Raw genomic sequence first — 18,707 nt, 5'->3', positions numbered from 1 at the left:
TTACCTATTTTCATTGTATCTTCATACCATATCTATTACAACAGTTATTCAATTTAGTCAGGGAATCTTGCAAACATGTAGTGGATTTGTTCAGAAGTATAACATCGTCCACATAAAGCAAAGAGATGACATTAACATCTCGAATTCTGATATCATGTCTATACCACTTTCCTTCATAATGTGATCCATATAGATAATGAATAACAGAGGGAATAATGTACATCTTCCTGTACATCCTTCAATTTTAATTGCCGACTTACAACTCAAATACAGACTAAGTATTGCTTGATATAATAACCCCATTGATCCTATATAAATGTAGCGTATTGAATAGCTTCCCTGTTGGCAGTTTGTCATATGCCTTTTCCAGATTGACAAAACTTAAATACAGATATCTGTTATATTCCCATGCTTTCTCGACTATTTGTCGTAAAGTGAAGATCTGATCCTGACAGCCTCTATTTGGCCTGAATCCAGCTTGTTCTTCACCAAGCTTTTCTTCCACAATTCTTCTCAACCGTTTCTCAAGTATACTTGCATAGATCTTGCCAGGAACACTCAATAGGGAAATACCTCTGTAATTCTCACATTCAGTTTTATTTCCCTTTTTATATATGGGCACTATTAGAGCTCTACTCCAATCATTAGAAATTCGTCCCTCTGTCCAGGTTTTGTGAACTATGCAGTGCAGCCACTAAGACTTTTATACCACCATACTTCAGCATTTCTGGTCGAATATCATCTACTCCTGCTGCCTTTCCACATTTCAAGCCTTTGATGGCATTTTCTACTTCAAGTATGGATATGTATTCCTGACTGCATGCCTGGTCAGTGTTTTTTATCACTGTGCTGTCATCACTGTTTGTTTCATTTAGCAGTTTTTCAAAGTAATTACTCCATACTTCAAGGATATCTTTTTCTCCTGTTTTCATGTCACCTTTATCATCTCTAACTCCTTTTACAGCACTCTTTCTTTCCTCCATTCCTAAGCTTCTTCAACAACCTCCAGAATATTTTGCCACCTTCTTGATATTTATTTTCTATATTCTTGCCAAAGTCCTCCCATGACTTTTGTTTAGCTAGTTTTACACACTTTCTTACATCTGTCTCTGTATTCTGTAAGAGTAAAAGCTGACTTATTTGCCAGGAACTTTTGATATGCCTTCTTCTTTACCTTCACTGCCTCTTTAACTTCCTGTGTCCACCAGGGGGTTCTGATTTTTTTATCCTTGCACACAACCTCACCACATGCCTCTCTGGCAGAATCAATCAATGTTTTCTTCAGAGTTTGCCACTGAATCTCCAAGGTTTGATTTCTGTTCTCAAACTCTTTCATTTTTTCTTCAATAATCTTTGTGTATTTTAGTCTACAGTTCACATCTGGGAGCTGCTCAACTTTTATTCACTTTAAAACTTTCTTACATGTTATTCTTTTCAATATGAAATTCAAGTTTATCCTTCTCAAGACTAAATAGTGATCACTTCCAATTTCAAATCCTCCATACTTCAAGGATATCTTTTTCTCCTGTTTTCATGTCACCTTTATCATCTCTAAGCTTCTTCAACAACCTCCAGAATATCTTACCACCTTCTTGATATTTATTTTCTATGTTCTTGGCAAAGTCCTCCCATGACTTTTGTTTAGCTAGTTTTACACAATGTTTCGCTTTCTTACATTTGTCTCTGAATTCTCTGAGAGCACAAGCTGACTTATTTGTCAGGAACTTTTGATATGCTTTCTTCTTTTCCTTCATTGCACTTTAACTTCCTGTGTCCACCATGGAGTTCTGATTTTTCTATCCTTGCAGACAACCTCACCACATGCTTCTCTGGCTGAATCAATCGGGGTTTTCTTCAAGGTTTGCCACTGATTCTGCAAGGTTTGGTTATATAGTGGCAAGCCATGAAAAAAACCCGAATGATTCAGCCAGAGACGCTTGGGAAACATTAGTTATCAGAGATACTACCGTACACCCTAGCCAACCTACAAATGCCATAGAGGGCACACTACCAAGATAGGACTTTAGAGTCACCCAGGTGTTTCACTTAGTATTGTGTTGTATTTGAGTGTGTGTTACAATAGTTTTTTTTTTTGTCATCCCTGAAGATGTCTCAGTGACTGAAACAAAATATTGGAAGCATTATAAATCAGTTTTAATGCTTTCCAAGTGCTGTATATATCTATATTCCATTAAGCCTTTCAACATGATCTCCATATGAGCATTTCTGGTCAAATATCTCCAGTTGCCTTTCCACATTTCAGGTGTTTGATGGCTCTAATTTAGTACTGTATGCACCTGACAGCATTCGTTATGAATATCACTGTGCTATCATTTCTTGTTTTATTTTGGATTCCTTCAAAGTAATTTTCCTAGATACCTAGAATATCTTTATCTTCAGTTTTCATGTCTCCTTTATTATCTCAGATTCCTTTTATACTTCTCTTTTTTTTTTTCGTTTATAAGCGTTTTCAATTGCCTCCAGAATATTTTGCCACCTTCCTGATATTTATTTTCTATATCATTACCAAGGTCTTCCCATGACTTTTGTTTAGCTAGTATTATAAGCTGCTTCACATTTTTCTCTTATTCTCAATCTTATTCCCAGGCACATGCTGACTTACTAGTCATAAACTTTCGACATGCTTTGTTCTTTTCCTTGACTGCCGTTTAAGTTTTCATGATATGTTAATGATCATCATTTGTCATTAACATTCTAACAACTTTTTGCCATAATAGGGTTATATTATTTGATAAACAAATATAGTGAACAGAAAGTATGTACTGTTTTTTTTAGGAAATATTTCAAACTATTTAAAACATCAAATTATCAATAAAATATAAATTATATTCATTCTATTGTAATGAAATTAACTCAGAATACTATATAAAATAAAATAAATTATACAATTAATCAATTACTAAGATTTTACTTTATTCAGACCAGAAGTTAACAGTGTTAAGTTGTCCAAAACACGGCCCGGGGTGCAATTTTGTGCAGCCAGTATTTCCATATTATTGTTACATCCTGAATGAAGAACCTTTAAAAGGAAACAATTCATTCAGGATTTAACAAGTCAGAAAAATTAGCTGAGAGAAAAAACTTGTACTCGAGCAGAAGAAATAAAGTACTAATTGTAAATAGAAATAGAATTACCTCCTTTTAGTAGAATTGTAATACCATGTAAAGAACTTTGTGTACAAATTAGTGATTATATGTAAAGAAAATACTGGCTTAAATTTGTATCCTATTAAGCTATCTAAAATAACGTAAATCGCCAGACAGTAATGAGCAACAGTGCAAAGGTCGCATCTGAAATGCATATCAGTCGTAACACCGAATAACGTAAGTGCTCTTTCCTTGAAGACAGCACCTAACAGCAATAGGAAGAATAAGGATCATCTTAAGGGCATTAAAACTAAGAGTTGTGCAGAAAAAAGGATACAGAAAAGAGGGCTCTAGAACACAGAATATAAGGCAATGTGTGCCATATTGCAAGGCCTCTTTTTGTTCTGGATTTCATCTCGAGGAATCTTGACTGGTGGTCGGAGAAAGGACAAATCAGGGTTCTATGATGTCAGACAGCAGGCCATTTTCCTGATTATGCTGAACAAGATTCCACGCGGAGCTGTACGCTAATCATCAGCCTATGCAGAAATCATGCCAGTCGTTGGATGTCCTATCAGAAAGGAGCAGAGATAGCCCTCAACCACGGCAGAAACTAGTTCGAGTTAGGGAACAGTAGAAAGGACAACGTAGCCAAAAGCCAGGCACCGAGATAGCTGATCGAAGGATGACCAGAACAACACGTGGTAGTTAATAGACCTTCGAAAAGAACTGGGTAATGTAGAGATCTTTGTTATTTGTTACGGAAGTGATAGAAGATAGAAATTTGTGTTTGATTAAGTCATGTGGACAATCCTTAGAGAACTTTGATAAGATTTCGTATTTTGAGAAAGCAAATTCTGTTGAAGAAGGAACTGTCAGGAATGAATCTAATTTTATGTGACTGAAGTAATACATGTAATTTGTTTAGTAGATAACCTTAACTGAGAAAGCAACAAGTTGTATAATATGTACTCTATGAATAGCATGAATGAGAGAATCTTAATTTAGTGTAATATTGTCATTGCTTTCTATTGTTCTGTGTGATTAACAATTTGATCTGTCTAGGTGAACTTGATTAATTTAGAATTGTTTAATTATCTCAGCATGAGATTTAACTTAGCAAGAGATTTAGAAGTTTTAGTATTTTGATTCAACTTAGTTGTAATTATCATTTAGTTCCAATAAACATGTTTTATTGCATATGCCTGAGTCATGCTTGAATTCAAGATAGCAAATTACCACTTATAAAATTAGAACAATAGCGGGAGAAATTTTAGATATATATGTTTAAGTAATAGATCATTGGTCACGACTGCAAAGTACCGATATCTATTTAAGTGTGTGTTAGAGTGTATGCCAATGAATCTAGGAATAATTTCCTGAACTTGAAAAAATTCCTGTTATAGGATACTGGCTGGCACAGTATAAATACAAATTTGCCAGTATCTGAAAAGGAAATATCCCTAGGAAAAATCTAGTTAGGCTACATACAAGAAAAGATAATAGAGAAAAAAAAAAGTACATAAGTTAAGAAATTAGAGAGAAACAATGACATTAACATTACCACAAGGTAAAAGAGGTGTCATGTATAATCAGCCTGCATGTGAAGTGCAATTCACAACGTATATCAGAAATAACATTTACAAGAAGCAAAACTGATGATATTCTTCCCAAATAATTTTTACAAAAAAAGTTCAATTTATTAGAACTCACCTGTGATTCTTCAATGGCTATCATTATTTTGAATAACTGTGGTAACAAAGGCCTTAAATTCAGTAATCTGAAGGGGAAAAAAATTAATGGAATTACAGAACAACAACAACAACAACAAAAAAAAAAAAAAAAAAAAAAAAAACTCAAAAAATGTTTGAAAAAATTCATTTTTCTTCTTATCATCGTCATCTTTCAATTGTAATATTTTATCTGCAGCATTTGTAATAATTATGATGATGTTATTAATTACGAACTGTTGATCTGCTACCTTTGTTATATTCTATGATTTAATTTTCTTATCTTATTCTCTTTCCTATGTGTACTTTACTTCTACTCTTTTAAATCTTTCTGTTAAGTTCTCTTTACCATTTGCCATCTTAAACCGATTAATTTAGTCCCCGCTTGTAATCTTTTATACTACCTACAAGCAAGGCTGCCATCTGAGAGGGGGTGACATCTGAGACTTTTGTCACGGGCCCAGCATCGAGGGGCCTGACTTGGGCCCTGACGTGTCACATAACTGTGTTTATAATGCATGGTTTTAATTTTCGCAATAATACAACAATGATAAAGGATAATGGCATATCGAGAATGATACTGTGTTTTGTTTTGGACAGATGGCTACACTCATTAGCTAGCCGTGACTGTCCAGAAGACACTGATTCTCTCGGCACGGATTGCTGTAGTTAGAGCGGGTGACGACGTCAATAGGCGTTCATGCAAGGTTGTTGCAGTCTGCTGCACTAACTAGTAAGTGCATTAACAGTAATGTTCCCTGCCAGAATGCTTCATTCTTGTTAGTATTTTGATAGATGAAGGTTTTGTTTGCTATCAATAGAACATGACCTGGCTATGAAAATTGATTATGATGAGGTGATTAAAGATTTTGCTAACCACAAAGTGAGGAACTGGATGAGGCAATAAAAATTTAAAAATTCTCTTTTTATTTAATGTTTGTATTCTGTATGGTATGTAATGTATCAAATTTTGAATTTATTGTACACTTTTTTTAAATAAATGTTTAATGTTTTATATGGCTTTTTTTTATTAAACAAAAGGGATGCACTTTTTTAAGTGCACAGACTTGTCATGGGCCCGAAAATTTCTCTGGGCGGCCCTGCCTACCAGTGTTAGCACTCTTAGTGAAAAGATCTCTAGAATAGGCAATTCACAGATCCAGTGTTAACTATTTATCACGAGATATAATTTAGAGAAAATATATTTGGTTTTTCGACTGTGCCACCCTGAATTAACGTTATGGCATAGGAAGAATAGTTATAACACTTATAGAATAGATCACTTTCTAAAATAACACCTTACATAGTCAGTCATGGCAATTTCTCTAATTTAAGCACACAGGTTCAGTTATTTTTGTGAGACAGTGCATTGGTCAAAATCAGATGATAGTTTTTAGACAAACAAAACATATTTATTTTACTTTAAGCACAATACAATAAAAACAAATTCTCTCTAATTCCTGCTTTAAACTTAAAGTCATAACCTTACAATATAGAACTGCAATTCACAATGTTAAGAAAAACTTGCTTTACCAACTGTAGACAATTTCTGGCTGTTACAATCAATATCACTGGCTAACATTCTTCTCAATAAATATATTTTAGCTAACTTTCAGTCTCAATTACTTCCTATAGCGACTTAACAACTAATTTTAACAAAGCTACATTCAGTGGACATACAATTCTTGATCGCAATCTCAATCAACATATTAAAATCTACTCACAAATTTGTAGAAACAAATACAGTCCTACCAGTCTGGATGACTTTTGGCAGTTCTGCTGACTGCTTTCCTCAGTCCCATATCCTAGCCTTTTCTGAACTGCTTTTGGTGGTCCTCCTCCGGGATCTGTAGCATAGCTCACCGTTGGTTATTGGATCTACTGTCGACGCCACATATGGCATGTTACGTTGCTGGAATTACATCTCCGTAGAATGACCTTCCTCTCCTGCTTTCTACTTCCGCAAGATGAATAAACTCCTCGAACTCCTAGAACAGCCTCCAACCTAAACTTCCAAACAGAGAGCCCCCTCTAGGTTCTCAAGGCCTCTTTTATATGATTTGAAAGCTCCTTGTTTTCAGTGTCAGAGATCCCCGAATCTTCCTTAAATAACTTATGTCACTGGTGTTTTGACCTTCAGAGTTGGTGGGAAAAATTTACATCTGAACGGCCTTCAATACCTTTGTTTACTTGTATGTCGCCAACATAATCCAGTATAATCTCCTTAACTTTAACAATTACTTTTAACATTCTGTTACATCAAATCAACATAATGCGCAATTTTAACCTTTACAATATTTTAATCTGAGGCTATAATTTGTGAACAATTTCCATATCATTATTTTTGATCGTTAGCTTTACAAGTTTACAATCAGCACTTCTTTAAAATATATAAATAACCTAAACCTGAACTGATTTCAGCATACCTTACAGCATATCTTACATTGATAGTACCGCGCTACGAATGTGCTTTGAAGAGCTCCTGATTCAGATAAGTTTTACTAGGAATAATTAAGTATATATGAGTAATTGTTTAAGTAAGATCGGCTGTAAACGTTGTACGCTACCGATATTATTAGTGTGGGGGTTTTTTTCTTGCTTAAACTAAATACGAAAACGTTAATATTAAACCTAGTAACCTGCAGAGAAAAAAAATGGCGGCTGCATTGTCATTCCATGATTTTAATTTGGATTTCAGTAGGTTCGTTAAGTGTGAGGTCTGTTATATGTATTCCTTCGATTACATAAATGATTTGTGGATGTTTAGTGCGGATGGAAGAAGGGTGTGTGCGAAATGTGACCTGAACGAGGAATTGATGAATGCGAATATGAAGTTGATGACAGAAAGTGCTAGTACCGATTGTGTCGTGAGTGCACGTTTGAAAGAGAATGGCGAGAAAGACAGGCGAAAAAATGTTAAAAAAATCAGGAAAAAAGAAAAAGAGCGATTTGACAACCGTAACGGATGTTAAAAGGGACGAAAGTGAGGCGGAAAGAAACGAAATTGAGAGAACGAATGAAAGTAGAAATGGCGTGGTGCAGAAACCGCAAGTAAAAAAAATCGAAAGAATGAATGATAACGAAAAAAGAATGACTGATGGCGAAAGTTGGACGCATGTTGGAACGAAAGTACTGAACCAAAGAAAGATGAATGACAGTAAAAGTGAGAAGAATGATAGCGAAAGTTGGACGCATGTTAGTCCGAAAGTACGGAAACAAAGAAAGATATGTGAGAGTGAAAGTGAGAAGAATGACAGTGAAAGTTGGACGTATGTTGGACCGAAAGTACGGAAACAAAGAAGGATGAATGAGAGGGAAAGTGAGAAGAGAGGGTCGAGAGTTAGAAAGTTAGAAAGATTTAATGATAGAGTGAATGTGTCGCGAGGTTCAGAAGGTGAATTGGATTGGATGATGCAAGAAATGAAATGGATGCGGAATGAAATTAAGAGAATGCAGGTCAAAACTATTAAAATAAATCATGATGGCATGAAAGAGTTAACAAAAGATGAGCGAGTGGCGTTGTATGGCGACTCCATTATTAAAGGTGTGCTAGAGGATAAAATGCACAAGGTATGTTTTCCAGGCGGTAAAATGAGTAGAGTGATTGAGGCATTGAACATGAGGCGGGAACGAGCAAAAGAGTTAATTGTATTAATTGGAACAAATGATTTGAGAGAGAACAAAGAGCATGTCAAAATGAATGTCAGGAGACTGCTTGGAAAGATAAAGGAGAATAGTGTGACAGGAAGGGTGGTCAGTGTGTTGCCTAGGTATGATTGTGGTGAAATGAGGCTGAGAGCAAGGATTATGAATGATATTCTGGCTGAAATGTGTGAGGAGATGGGAGTAGAGTTTGTTAATGTGTGGAATGAGTTTGAGGGACGAAGTGAGCTGTATGGGAGCGATGGACTGCATTTGAGTGGTTATGGTGTGAGTCGCTTGGAAAGACTGCCGCTGGAAGGTAGAGAAGTGAATAGAGAGAATGAATCAGATCAAGAGGGGAGTGATGTGGAAGAGCAGGAGAGTAAGACAGGAGAGATTGAAGGAGTGGAAATGAATGTGGAAGTGAGTGGTATGAGTATAGATAATGAGAGAATGGGTGTGCAAGAGGAGCAGGGAAACGGGGAGGCTCAGGGTGGACAGGGATACACAGCGTGAGAAAGGTGGATGCTCCAAGAGGAGGTGAGAGAATGTGTAGGCAGGAAAGTAATGGGATGATCAGGGATCAAAAGGAAACAGATGGAATTGCAAAGGGTTCTAAAATGAAGAAGCAGAAAGGGAAATGGCCCCAGTCCAGCATGGAGAGATCACATCGAGTGAGTGGTATCAGTGGAACTAGCTGTAGATCCAGAAATGAGTTGTTGTGTTTGTATACCAATGCTAGAAGTATAAGAAACAAGGCAGATGAAATGGTTGCACTAATTGCGTCTGTGCACCCAGAGATTGTCAGAATAAGTGAGACATGGTTAGATGAGGATGACATCCTGACAGGAATAGAGATGGAAAGGTATGATGTGTTTCGTGAGGATAGAAGGGGTAAAAAGGGAGGGGGAGTGCTATTGATGATAGAGAAAGAGTTATGTCCATACAAGGTAGAGATGCAAGGGGGAAATGGGGCCAGTGGTTTTGAGGCAGTATGGTGTGAGATAGAGGTGAATAGAATAAAATACTTGGTGGGATGTTGTTATAGACCTGGTAATGTGGATGGTGGTGATAGTGAAATGTATAGTCAAATAAGCCAAGCAAATAAGAAAAGGGTGATCATTATGGGTGATTTTAATTATGGCAATATAGACTGGAATGAAGAGATAGCAACTGGAAGTAAAGAAAATGAGTTTCTTGAGTTTTTGAGGGATAACTACCTCAGACAGTATGTAACAGAGGGCACAAGAGGATTAAGGGTCTTGGATTTGGTCATCTCATCGGAGGATGTAATTATCAATGAGGTATCAAATCATCCACAAATTGGTGAAAGTGACCATGAGGTGATTACTTGGGTGGTTGCCAGCAGTGCAAGGACCCCTGTGAAAAAAGGGTATATGTGGAACTACAAGGGGGGTGATTATGAAGAGCTCAGGAGACAGCTTGCAGGTGTAGCATGGAATGAGGAGTTAGCTGGAAAAGAGATCAATGCAGCTTGGGGGATTTTCAAAAAATATTTAGTGGATGCAATGTCTAAATGTATACCACGGGTGAGAAGGTTAAATAAGTTAGGTGTGAGATGGATGAATAAAGAGATTAAGCATGCAATACAGAGAAAAAGGGCATTGTGGAGGCAGCATAAGAGAAGTGGAAGTAACCAATTTCATGAGTTCTACAAAGACCAGGCAAGGAGAGTGACTTGGTTGGTGAGAGTAGCTAAAGAGAGGTATGAACAGCAGTTAGCTAATGAAGCTAAAAAGAATCCTAGGGAGTTCTTTCGATATGTAGCCAGCAAAAGAAAGAATGATTATGGAAGGATGACATTGATTGGAGGAAATGGTATAAAGACAGCTGTTGCAGAATGTGTGGTGGAGATACTTAATGAGCAGTTCATAAAGATCTTTCAATCTTGTGAATGTGACTTCATGGAGAGATTAAGAGCAGTTGATGATGGGGAGGAGAGACTGACTGTAAGTGAGCAAGAGGTGTTTGGGGAGTTGAGTAAACTAGATGTAAATAAGGCTGCGGGACTTGATAATATATCACCGCGTATTCTGAAGGAATGTGCCAGAGTGTTGACACCTGACTTGACATATTTTTTTAATACGAGTCTTGCACTTGGTCAAGTCCCTAAAGAGTGGAAGGAGGGCAAGATTGTGCCACTTCATAAAGGAGGTGATCGAACTCAAGCATCAAACTATAGGCCTATCTGTGTGTCGGGTGTTGTGGTTAAGTTGTTGGAGAAGCTTGTGAGAACTAGAATCCAGAGTTGGGTTGACAACAATGGTATAATCTTTGATGGACAGCATGGATTTGCTAAAGGGAGGTCGTGTTTTAGTAATCTACTTACTTATTACAATAAAGTGACTGCTTCCTTGGACAGAGGAGAAGGATACACAGTAATATACTTGGATTTCGCAAAAGCTTTTGATAGAGTACCTCATGATAAGTTGACAGTCAAACTACAGCAGATGGGGTTGGATATTAGATTAGTGCATTGGATTGGAGACTGGCTATCTGATAGGTATCAACAAGTTGTGTATGGGGGTGCAATATCCAGGAAAAGGAAAGTCACTAGTGGAGTGCCTCAGGGATCTGTTTTAGGGCCATTACTATTTAACTTGTATATTAATGATATTGGCGAAGATTTGGATGGAGATATTCAGTTGTTTGCAGATGATGCAAAGTTGGGACGAACCATAAAGAGTAGTAAAGATGTTGTGGCCTTGCAAGAAGACTTGAATAAATTGATTGATTGGGCAAGCAAATATGGATGTGAGTTCAATGTTGCAAAATGTAAGGTTTTAAAATTTGGAAAACAAAGATGGGATGCAGAATTTATGCTTGGTAAGAATATATTGTTGGAAGTAGAGGAAATAAGAGATCTGGGAGTGATAGTGGATAAGGATCTAAAATTTAGGGGTCACATCGCCAAAATTGTGAAGACAACACAAAGACTTCTGGGAATGATGAGGAGGACACTGACGTGTAGAAGTAGGAAGATTCTTGTTCCATTGTATAAGGCTTTGATTAGGCCACACATGGACTATTGTGCCCAGATTTGGTCACCTGGTTTTCAGAAGGATGAAGAGATGTTGGAAAGGGTGCAAAGGCGACTGACTAAGGTAGTTTCTGACCTCTGGAATGTCGAGTATGAGGAAAGATTGAAAAGATGTAATTTGCAGAGACTAGTGGAGAGAAGGAAGAGGGGAGATATGATAGAGACCTACAAGTTGGTAAGGGGTTGCTATAGGATCAATGGTGGAGAAGTTCTACAGCGAATAGTGGGAGATCAGGGGAGAACCAGAGGTCATCCCTGGAAACTGTATAAAGAGGGTGTGAGTAGGGGAGTGAGAGGCAGGTTTTTTTCGTGCAGAGGTGTGAATGATTGGAATGCCTTGCCTGAGAGTGTGGTGTCTGCAAGGAGTTTGAATGTGTTTAAGACCCGGTATGATGAGATGTGTGTGAGATAAAAGGACCTCCTAGATGAGTCTTTGACTCCATGATGTCTTGTTTAATAATAATAATAATAATAATAATACCTTGCAAAATTAAACCTTGTTTTACATGAGCAAATAACTCCATAACATGCCTTAACATGTGGTGTTATGAAATTTTTTTCTGAATGCAGGCAGAAGCATAGTCCAGTCCATGTAACAGGTAAAAGGCTTAAAAATAGTGCAGTTAATCCTATTGTTTCTTTTCTCCTATAAGACACATAACTCATAACATCACAGTGGCAAGAGTAGATTTTGTCAATTCCAGGGTATTTGGGGGAAAGATTGGTTTTGGGGAACTCTCAGAATGCTATAGAGTTTTAAGTGGCTTGTAAGCAATCCTAATATTTAATTCATGTAACAAAAAAAGTAACGAGTGAAACTTTCACTGAGCAATAAAATCCTTGTATCAGTATTTGAATGTGGTAGCTTTTCTGCATATAGCATGAAGTAACCTCTTTTTAGGGTTACCATTTATAGAATCTTTCTTTTTTTGCTCATATCTCTCAAGATGTACAATGCTCTGTTTTTCAAAGCATTGATATGAATGTAATGATACTAAATTTTTGGCTAGAGTGGTGGAAAGATTTTGATTAAAGCTGGCAGCTAGTATTTCTTATTATCTGAGACCTCCAGGGAGTCAAGGACTCATCGAGGGAGGGTATAAATCACCCAAACCAGCTGTCATGCCTTCTCTTAAATTCATTCACACTAGATGCACTCACTACCTCTAAGGTAAACTATTCCACTCACTCACTGTTCTGTGAAAGAAAAATCTAGTTCTTACCCCTTTCTTGACTATGAACAAACTTCCCTTCCATGGATGCCCACGTGTTCTCTCCCCACCTTCCTATAATACCCATTCAAAAGTTTACAGATCTCTATCATACCACCCCTCTTTCTCCTGTTAACTAGTCTGTAATCCACATACTTGCAATCTGTTTTCATAATCTAAATACTATAATACAGATGTAATCAGCAGGTTTTCTATAAACTTTTAGTAACATAACCATCTTCTGTTTTTTTGATAAACAAATAGGATTTGTAGCAAAAAATGGTAATTTGTTTACTATCCAATTCACCTTTTGATGATGAGTTCAGACATATATATAATTTATATACCTATTATTTATAATAAATAAATTGTGAAGAATGTTACTGATCAAAGAAGATAATCATGAATTCTTAACTTTGTTGGAATGTTACATATGGTACTGTTAAACTGTGAATGAAATTGTTTTGTATATTTTATTCTTCATTTACATTTAACATGATCTTCCATCACAAAGGCTACAATTGTAAATATTATTTAATGTAAACAACTTATTTTACAATTTAATATTCATATAACTACTTTAATTTTGTCTAATATCAAATTATTTAATCAAAGATATATGTATTAATAATGAAAAGACTGTATTAAATATTAAGCTATTTTAGTTATTACTATGTTAATATTATAAGAACTTGTATTTGATAATTTAACTGCGCATTATTTGAAATGTAAATATTCTCTATTTATTCCTGTTTGTAAAGTTTAACGTTATGTAATAGCTCAATTTTATTATGTTTTGTTGTCATGGAAACGTATGTTAGATAGCTTCCACGTTTTGGAACAACACGTGAGGAGAAGGTTTATTGAAAAGAGTTTGAGATCACGAGAACAATTTAGGCGGAACAATGGATATAAAAAGGAAAGAACGCTGAGAATTAGGAGATTAGAGATTTATTAGAGAGAGATTGGCATTAGGTTGGAATCAGGCATTCGGCAATTACAGTGCGATAATAGCGAGTCGGCAAGTCACTCAAGCAGCTAAATAAAGTCTACTAGTCGAGAGGCGGTTAGCTAATAAGTTGTAGAATAACAATTATAGCTACGGAAGACAGCTGAGTGACTACTAAATAGACTAGAGATATTTGTATTGAGATTCAACTTTTCAAGGACATACAGAACCTTGAAGCAAAGCACGAAGTTACTAAAGTATAGTAGAGGCCAAAAAATTGAGGTTTACCATTAGATGTGCTTAGAAATATATTGCCTAAAGAATTAATTGAATGCCGGAGGAATGAACAACTGTGCATATAAAACCCCAACTTAAGAATTATTGTGTTCAGTAGTGATCAGTAGTGCTTCATACAAGAACGTCTGATTATATGTATTGTGCCCATGAATTAATTCAGTTAATGCTTAGATTTATTTTAATGAGTGCTGCTTATTGTTAAAAGTGTTTACGGTTATAAAAAGTGTTTGTGTATAAGTAGATGAAGATAAAAGATTATCGGTAAGATTATCCCAAACTTAATATTTCTGTACAGACAAGCGTGTGAGTTTCATCCTAGAATTTCCTTATGTTAACAGTAACTATCTCAAAGATTAACTGAAGTGAAAATTTAAAAGTGTTTGCTTGTAAAGCGGTGCTACTGCGATTTTATTGTATTTTGGAACTTAAGGAACTGTGAGAAGACTGTGTTAGAGATAACAATTTACCATTGTCTGAGTTTGTATGACAGTATTATCAGAAAGGCTGAAGTGTTTATAATATCTTAATTAGTGATTTGATCGTAAGTGTAAAATTTGTGATTTTAAAATTAAATGTTTGTTTTTGTTAATCCAAAGTTGTGTTTTTCCTGAATCTCTTTTACTGCACCATTCATAAAATATTCGAACCAAAGCAGGTGAATTAAGTTAGTTAAATATACTCGGCCAGTATATATTTTAAGGAGTAATAGTTGAGGGGTGATTTATCTTCAATTCTTGAACTAATCCAGATATAGAGTGGCGCAGTCTATAAATATAAATTTTCTCTATATTTGTATTCGAAATCAACTAGCAACTACTTTTTTAGGTTAAGAACATTGTAATAACTAAATGTCAGATCCAAAGTATAGATTAAGACGAAGTAGGATCCAACAGTACATCCTCTGAGGAAATATATACCCTTAAGGGACATACTAGATATAGCAGTCCAACAAAATTATGATGAAAGGTAAGCATAATTAGGCTTAATTAGACTGTGACATTCAGACTTCAGTCCAATGATGTCAAGAAATGTGTAATGTCTAATGTGTAACCAAAAAGCAATTCCTCTTACACCAGTCTGCAGTGCTACCTGCAGTTTATATATACATCTGATAATGCCCACTTACAACAACGAAGAATTCAGCATATCACAAGGTACAAGTTATTTGAGAATGGTTCCAGAAGCATGAAAAGTTTAACATATTTCTTAGAGATACAGTATCCTTGTAGATATGCTAATCTACAAGGATAGATGAGCATCCCTGTAGAATGCTTGTGATTCATGAAACTTACAAACTGGGGCTACAAGGAGTGCTACTCACCGTTAAAATGTAAGTGGTCAAACTCGGTGTACAAATATCATCACATCATCTGTTTAACATGGGAAGGTCAATGGCCAATGTCATGAACAAGAAACTCAGCAATATATAAACCTAATTATTGTTATTATCATCATCATCTGAGAACTCCAGAGAGTCAAGGACTCATAATTAATGTCTGGGAATCATAAATTAATGCCACAAAAGTAGTTAATCATGTCCACATAGTATTCTGTCGACTGTGTACATTTTTTTGGACAGTGTGCATGTATGTAAAACGAAAACCTAGTTTCCAGGAGGAAAAAACCATGACACTTCTTCATGAGACTAACTTATCTTCAATCAACAAGCTCATATGAAGGTTCCTTTTGTCAGGTGTGACTGGGTGAAATTCAGGTATTTTCAATCAAAGGGCATGTTGCTTCTGACTGAATTATGAAGGTAAACGTACTCAAAATAAAATCATAATGAAGGAAAGAAAAACACGATTTGCCTTTTGTAAAGTCATCGAGTTTCTGTAATATCATATTTCTCTGCTGTTATTTCAAGATATTTTTCCTTGATGTGAGTGCTAATTTCTGAGAATTTTTGAATACAGCACTGCAGTGAAAAAAAATTAAAAAGGAATGATCTTATGACATAAAAAAATTTAAATAAAATAATAATTTACTTTCTAAATTAGCAAGTTATGTGTTCAGTGCATTCTGTCTAATAAAAAGATTTCTTAATTTTTAAAATTAAAAAAAAGGTAGACAGTTCATCTTGCATAAACATTTAAAACAGGTATCATGCTTTTTGTATAGGAGATTTCCCTTTGAGAGGGGTGGATATTTAATAAATAACTTTATTATTTATTAAATACTTATTTTTTTTAATAATGAAATATAGAACCTGAAGATTTTTTTTATTAGCTATGAAAAACCACACCACATAAATGCCTTCCACTTTCAAGCTTCACAAAGACATGCCATTTCTATAGTACTTTCCATGATAGCTGTTAATGTTTCTAGCTGCAGAGTCCTAATTTCTGCAAGAATGTTCTCCTTCAGTTGAATATTTGTGGCTTGATCACATACACCTTATTCTACAGGAAATCCCAAAGGAAGCAGGGGCCATTAGATCTGGAGAATATGATAGCCAATTCATTGCAGATTTTTATGAAATTACATAATCAAATAAACAAATGCTGATTTTAAAAACAAAATTACATGATTTGGTTCATTGTTGAGTTGTGAACTTTGGGTCAAAGCTGCATAACTGAGAGGAGACCTCCACATAGACTTTAAAGGAATGCAGAGAACCGACCAGGGCTTCTGACCTAATGTCCAGTCCTCACCTTCTCGTGGAGCACCCTGCTGAGTATCTACCTATATACTGAACGAACGAGGATGGGCTGGCAATTTGGAATTTAGTCAACCAAATTGTATTCTTACTGGCTTAAACCAATATAGAAAATGACAGTACAACATGACAAAATTTCATGCCAGCTGGGGCTTCGCCCAGTTAAACAAGGCCCCCGTTGTTTTAGCCAGGGAACCAGGGCGAACAGCGAAAAGTCAGCTACTGGAAAAAACCCTAAAACACACCCCAACTCAACATCACCAGAGTTAAAGATCGGTACTATCAACATAACAAGCCTGAATGGCAAAGAAATGGAGCTGGCTGAGGAATTAGAAAAGTACCAGATCGACATAATAGGGGTGACTGAAACAAAAAAGACCAAAACTGGTCAGATCTTTCTGAACAATAAATACAAATTGTTATATTCAGAAAATGACAATCAAGGAAAAGAAGGAGTAGCCATAGTATTCAACATAAAATACGAGGCAAATCTTTTTGAATGGCAGGCAGTCTCAAGTTGAGTGATGTGGGCAAATATCAGAATAGGGAACTGGACAATGACACTTATTTGTGCCTATCCTCCCACAGAAGGTTCTACTAAGGTAGAAGTGGAGGAATTTTTTGATGCTTTAGAAAAAGCAACTAACACAATGAAAAAGGAAAAGTTGATCCCTGTTGGGGATCTAAATAGCAGAGTAGGAAAAGATTATCAGACATACAAAAATATTTTGGGAAAATTTGGAGAAAAGAGCAAAGCAAATAATAATGTCAAATATCTGTTGGATTTCTGCTCAGGACATGGACTGGTTATTACTAACACCATGTTCCAACATAAAAATGTGCACAAATTCACATGGAGAGAGAGGCTAGGAATAAGAAAAGTCTCATTGACTATGTTATTGTTGATAGTGATGTTTGCTCGATGGTGCAGTACACCAGAGTGTACAGAGAATTTGAAATTGGAAGTGATCACTATTTAGTCTTGAGCAGGATAAAATTGAATTTCATATTGAAAAGAATAACATGTAAGAAAGTTTTAAAGCAAATAAAATTTGAACAGCTCTCAGATGTGAACTGTAGACTAAAATACACAAAGATTATTGAAGAAAAAATGAAAGAGTTTGAGAACAGGAATCAAACCTTGGAGATTCAGTGGCAAACTCTGAAGAAAACATTGATTGATTCTGCCAGAGAGGCATGTGGTGAGGTTGTCTGCAAGGATAAAAAAATCAGAACTCATTGGTGGACACAGGAAGTTAAAGAAGCAGTGAAGGAAATGAAAATAGGCAGAATCAAATAGGCAAATAGGCAGACAATGAAAATAGGCAGAATCATTGAAAATATCAACTGTGTTTTGAATGGAGAACCTGGGGAACAAGTAAAACATTTCAGCTACTTAGGCACGATTTTTAGTGAAGATGGTAAATTAAATATAGAAATAGACAACAGAACCAGCAAAGCTGGTATGGTGGGAAGTCAATTGAATAAATTTATATAGAATAAGAGAGAAATTAGTCAGAACACTAAAATAGCTGTATACAAAAAACAGAGTTCAAACCAGTTTTAACTTATGGATGTGAGAGCTGGGTCAAAAATAAAACACTTGACCAAAGACTAGAGACCACAGATATGAGAGTCCTGAGAAAGATTATAGACGTGAACAGATGGCATCAATGGCAATATCATATTAAAAACGAGGATATTAGGAAAGAACTTGACATTGTCAGTATCCAGGAATGCATTAGCAGAGCTAACCTCAGGTATTATGGTCACTTAAACAGAATGGGCGAAGAAAGATTAGCAACACAAGTGTTCTCTGCCAGGTTGGCAGGAAAACGACACAGAAGAAGACCAAGATATAGGTGGATTGATACGGTTCAAAGTGCCTTAAACGATAGAAATATAAGATCTGATAATGTTGGAATCTTGACAAGTAACAGACTGATTTGGAGGAAAATTGTAGATAGGAAATTAGTAATGATGTAATTTTTCATGTAGTACTATCATATCCTGCATACCCTTTGAGGGTACATGGCAGGAATTCGATGAT

The 18,707-nt window shown here is 35.8% G+C and overlaps 1 protein-coding gene across 3 annotated transcripts in view; it reads right to left on the bottom strand.

Moving 5' to 3' along the window:
• Positions 1-18,707, bottom strand: part of LOC150107911 (U3 small nucleolar RNA-associated protein 6 homolog) — a 52,237-nt gene that overhangs the window by 14,859 nt on the left and 18,671 nt on the right. For all 3 annotated transcript variants that reach the window (XR_016548114.1, XR_016548115.1, XM_090390538.1), the window contains exon 2: positions 4,822-4,888. Coding sequence is in view for 1 of the 3 variants with exons in the window: in XM_090390538.1 (XP_090246664.1) it covers positions 4,822-4,888 (67 nt within the window). In the remaining 2 variants the exon portion in view is untranslated. The remainder of the gene's footprint in view (positions 1-4,821; positions 4,889-18,707) is intronic.

Source organism: Typopeltis vanoorti, chromosome 3 (assembly GCF_054136105.1).
Source record: "Typopeltis vanoorti isolate ZY-2024b chromosome 3, IOZ_Tvanoo_1.0, whole genome shotgun sequence".
In the NCBI taxonomy this organism is placed as follows: Eukaryota; Metazoa; Arthropoda; class Arachnida; order Uropygi; family Thelyphonidae; genus Typopeltis; species Typopeltis vanoorti.
The sequence above is the reverse complement of the archived record's forward strand: the minus strand, read 5'-3'. Positions and strand labels throughout refer to the sequence as shown.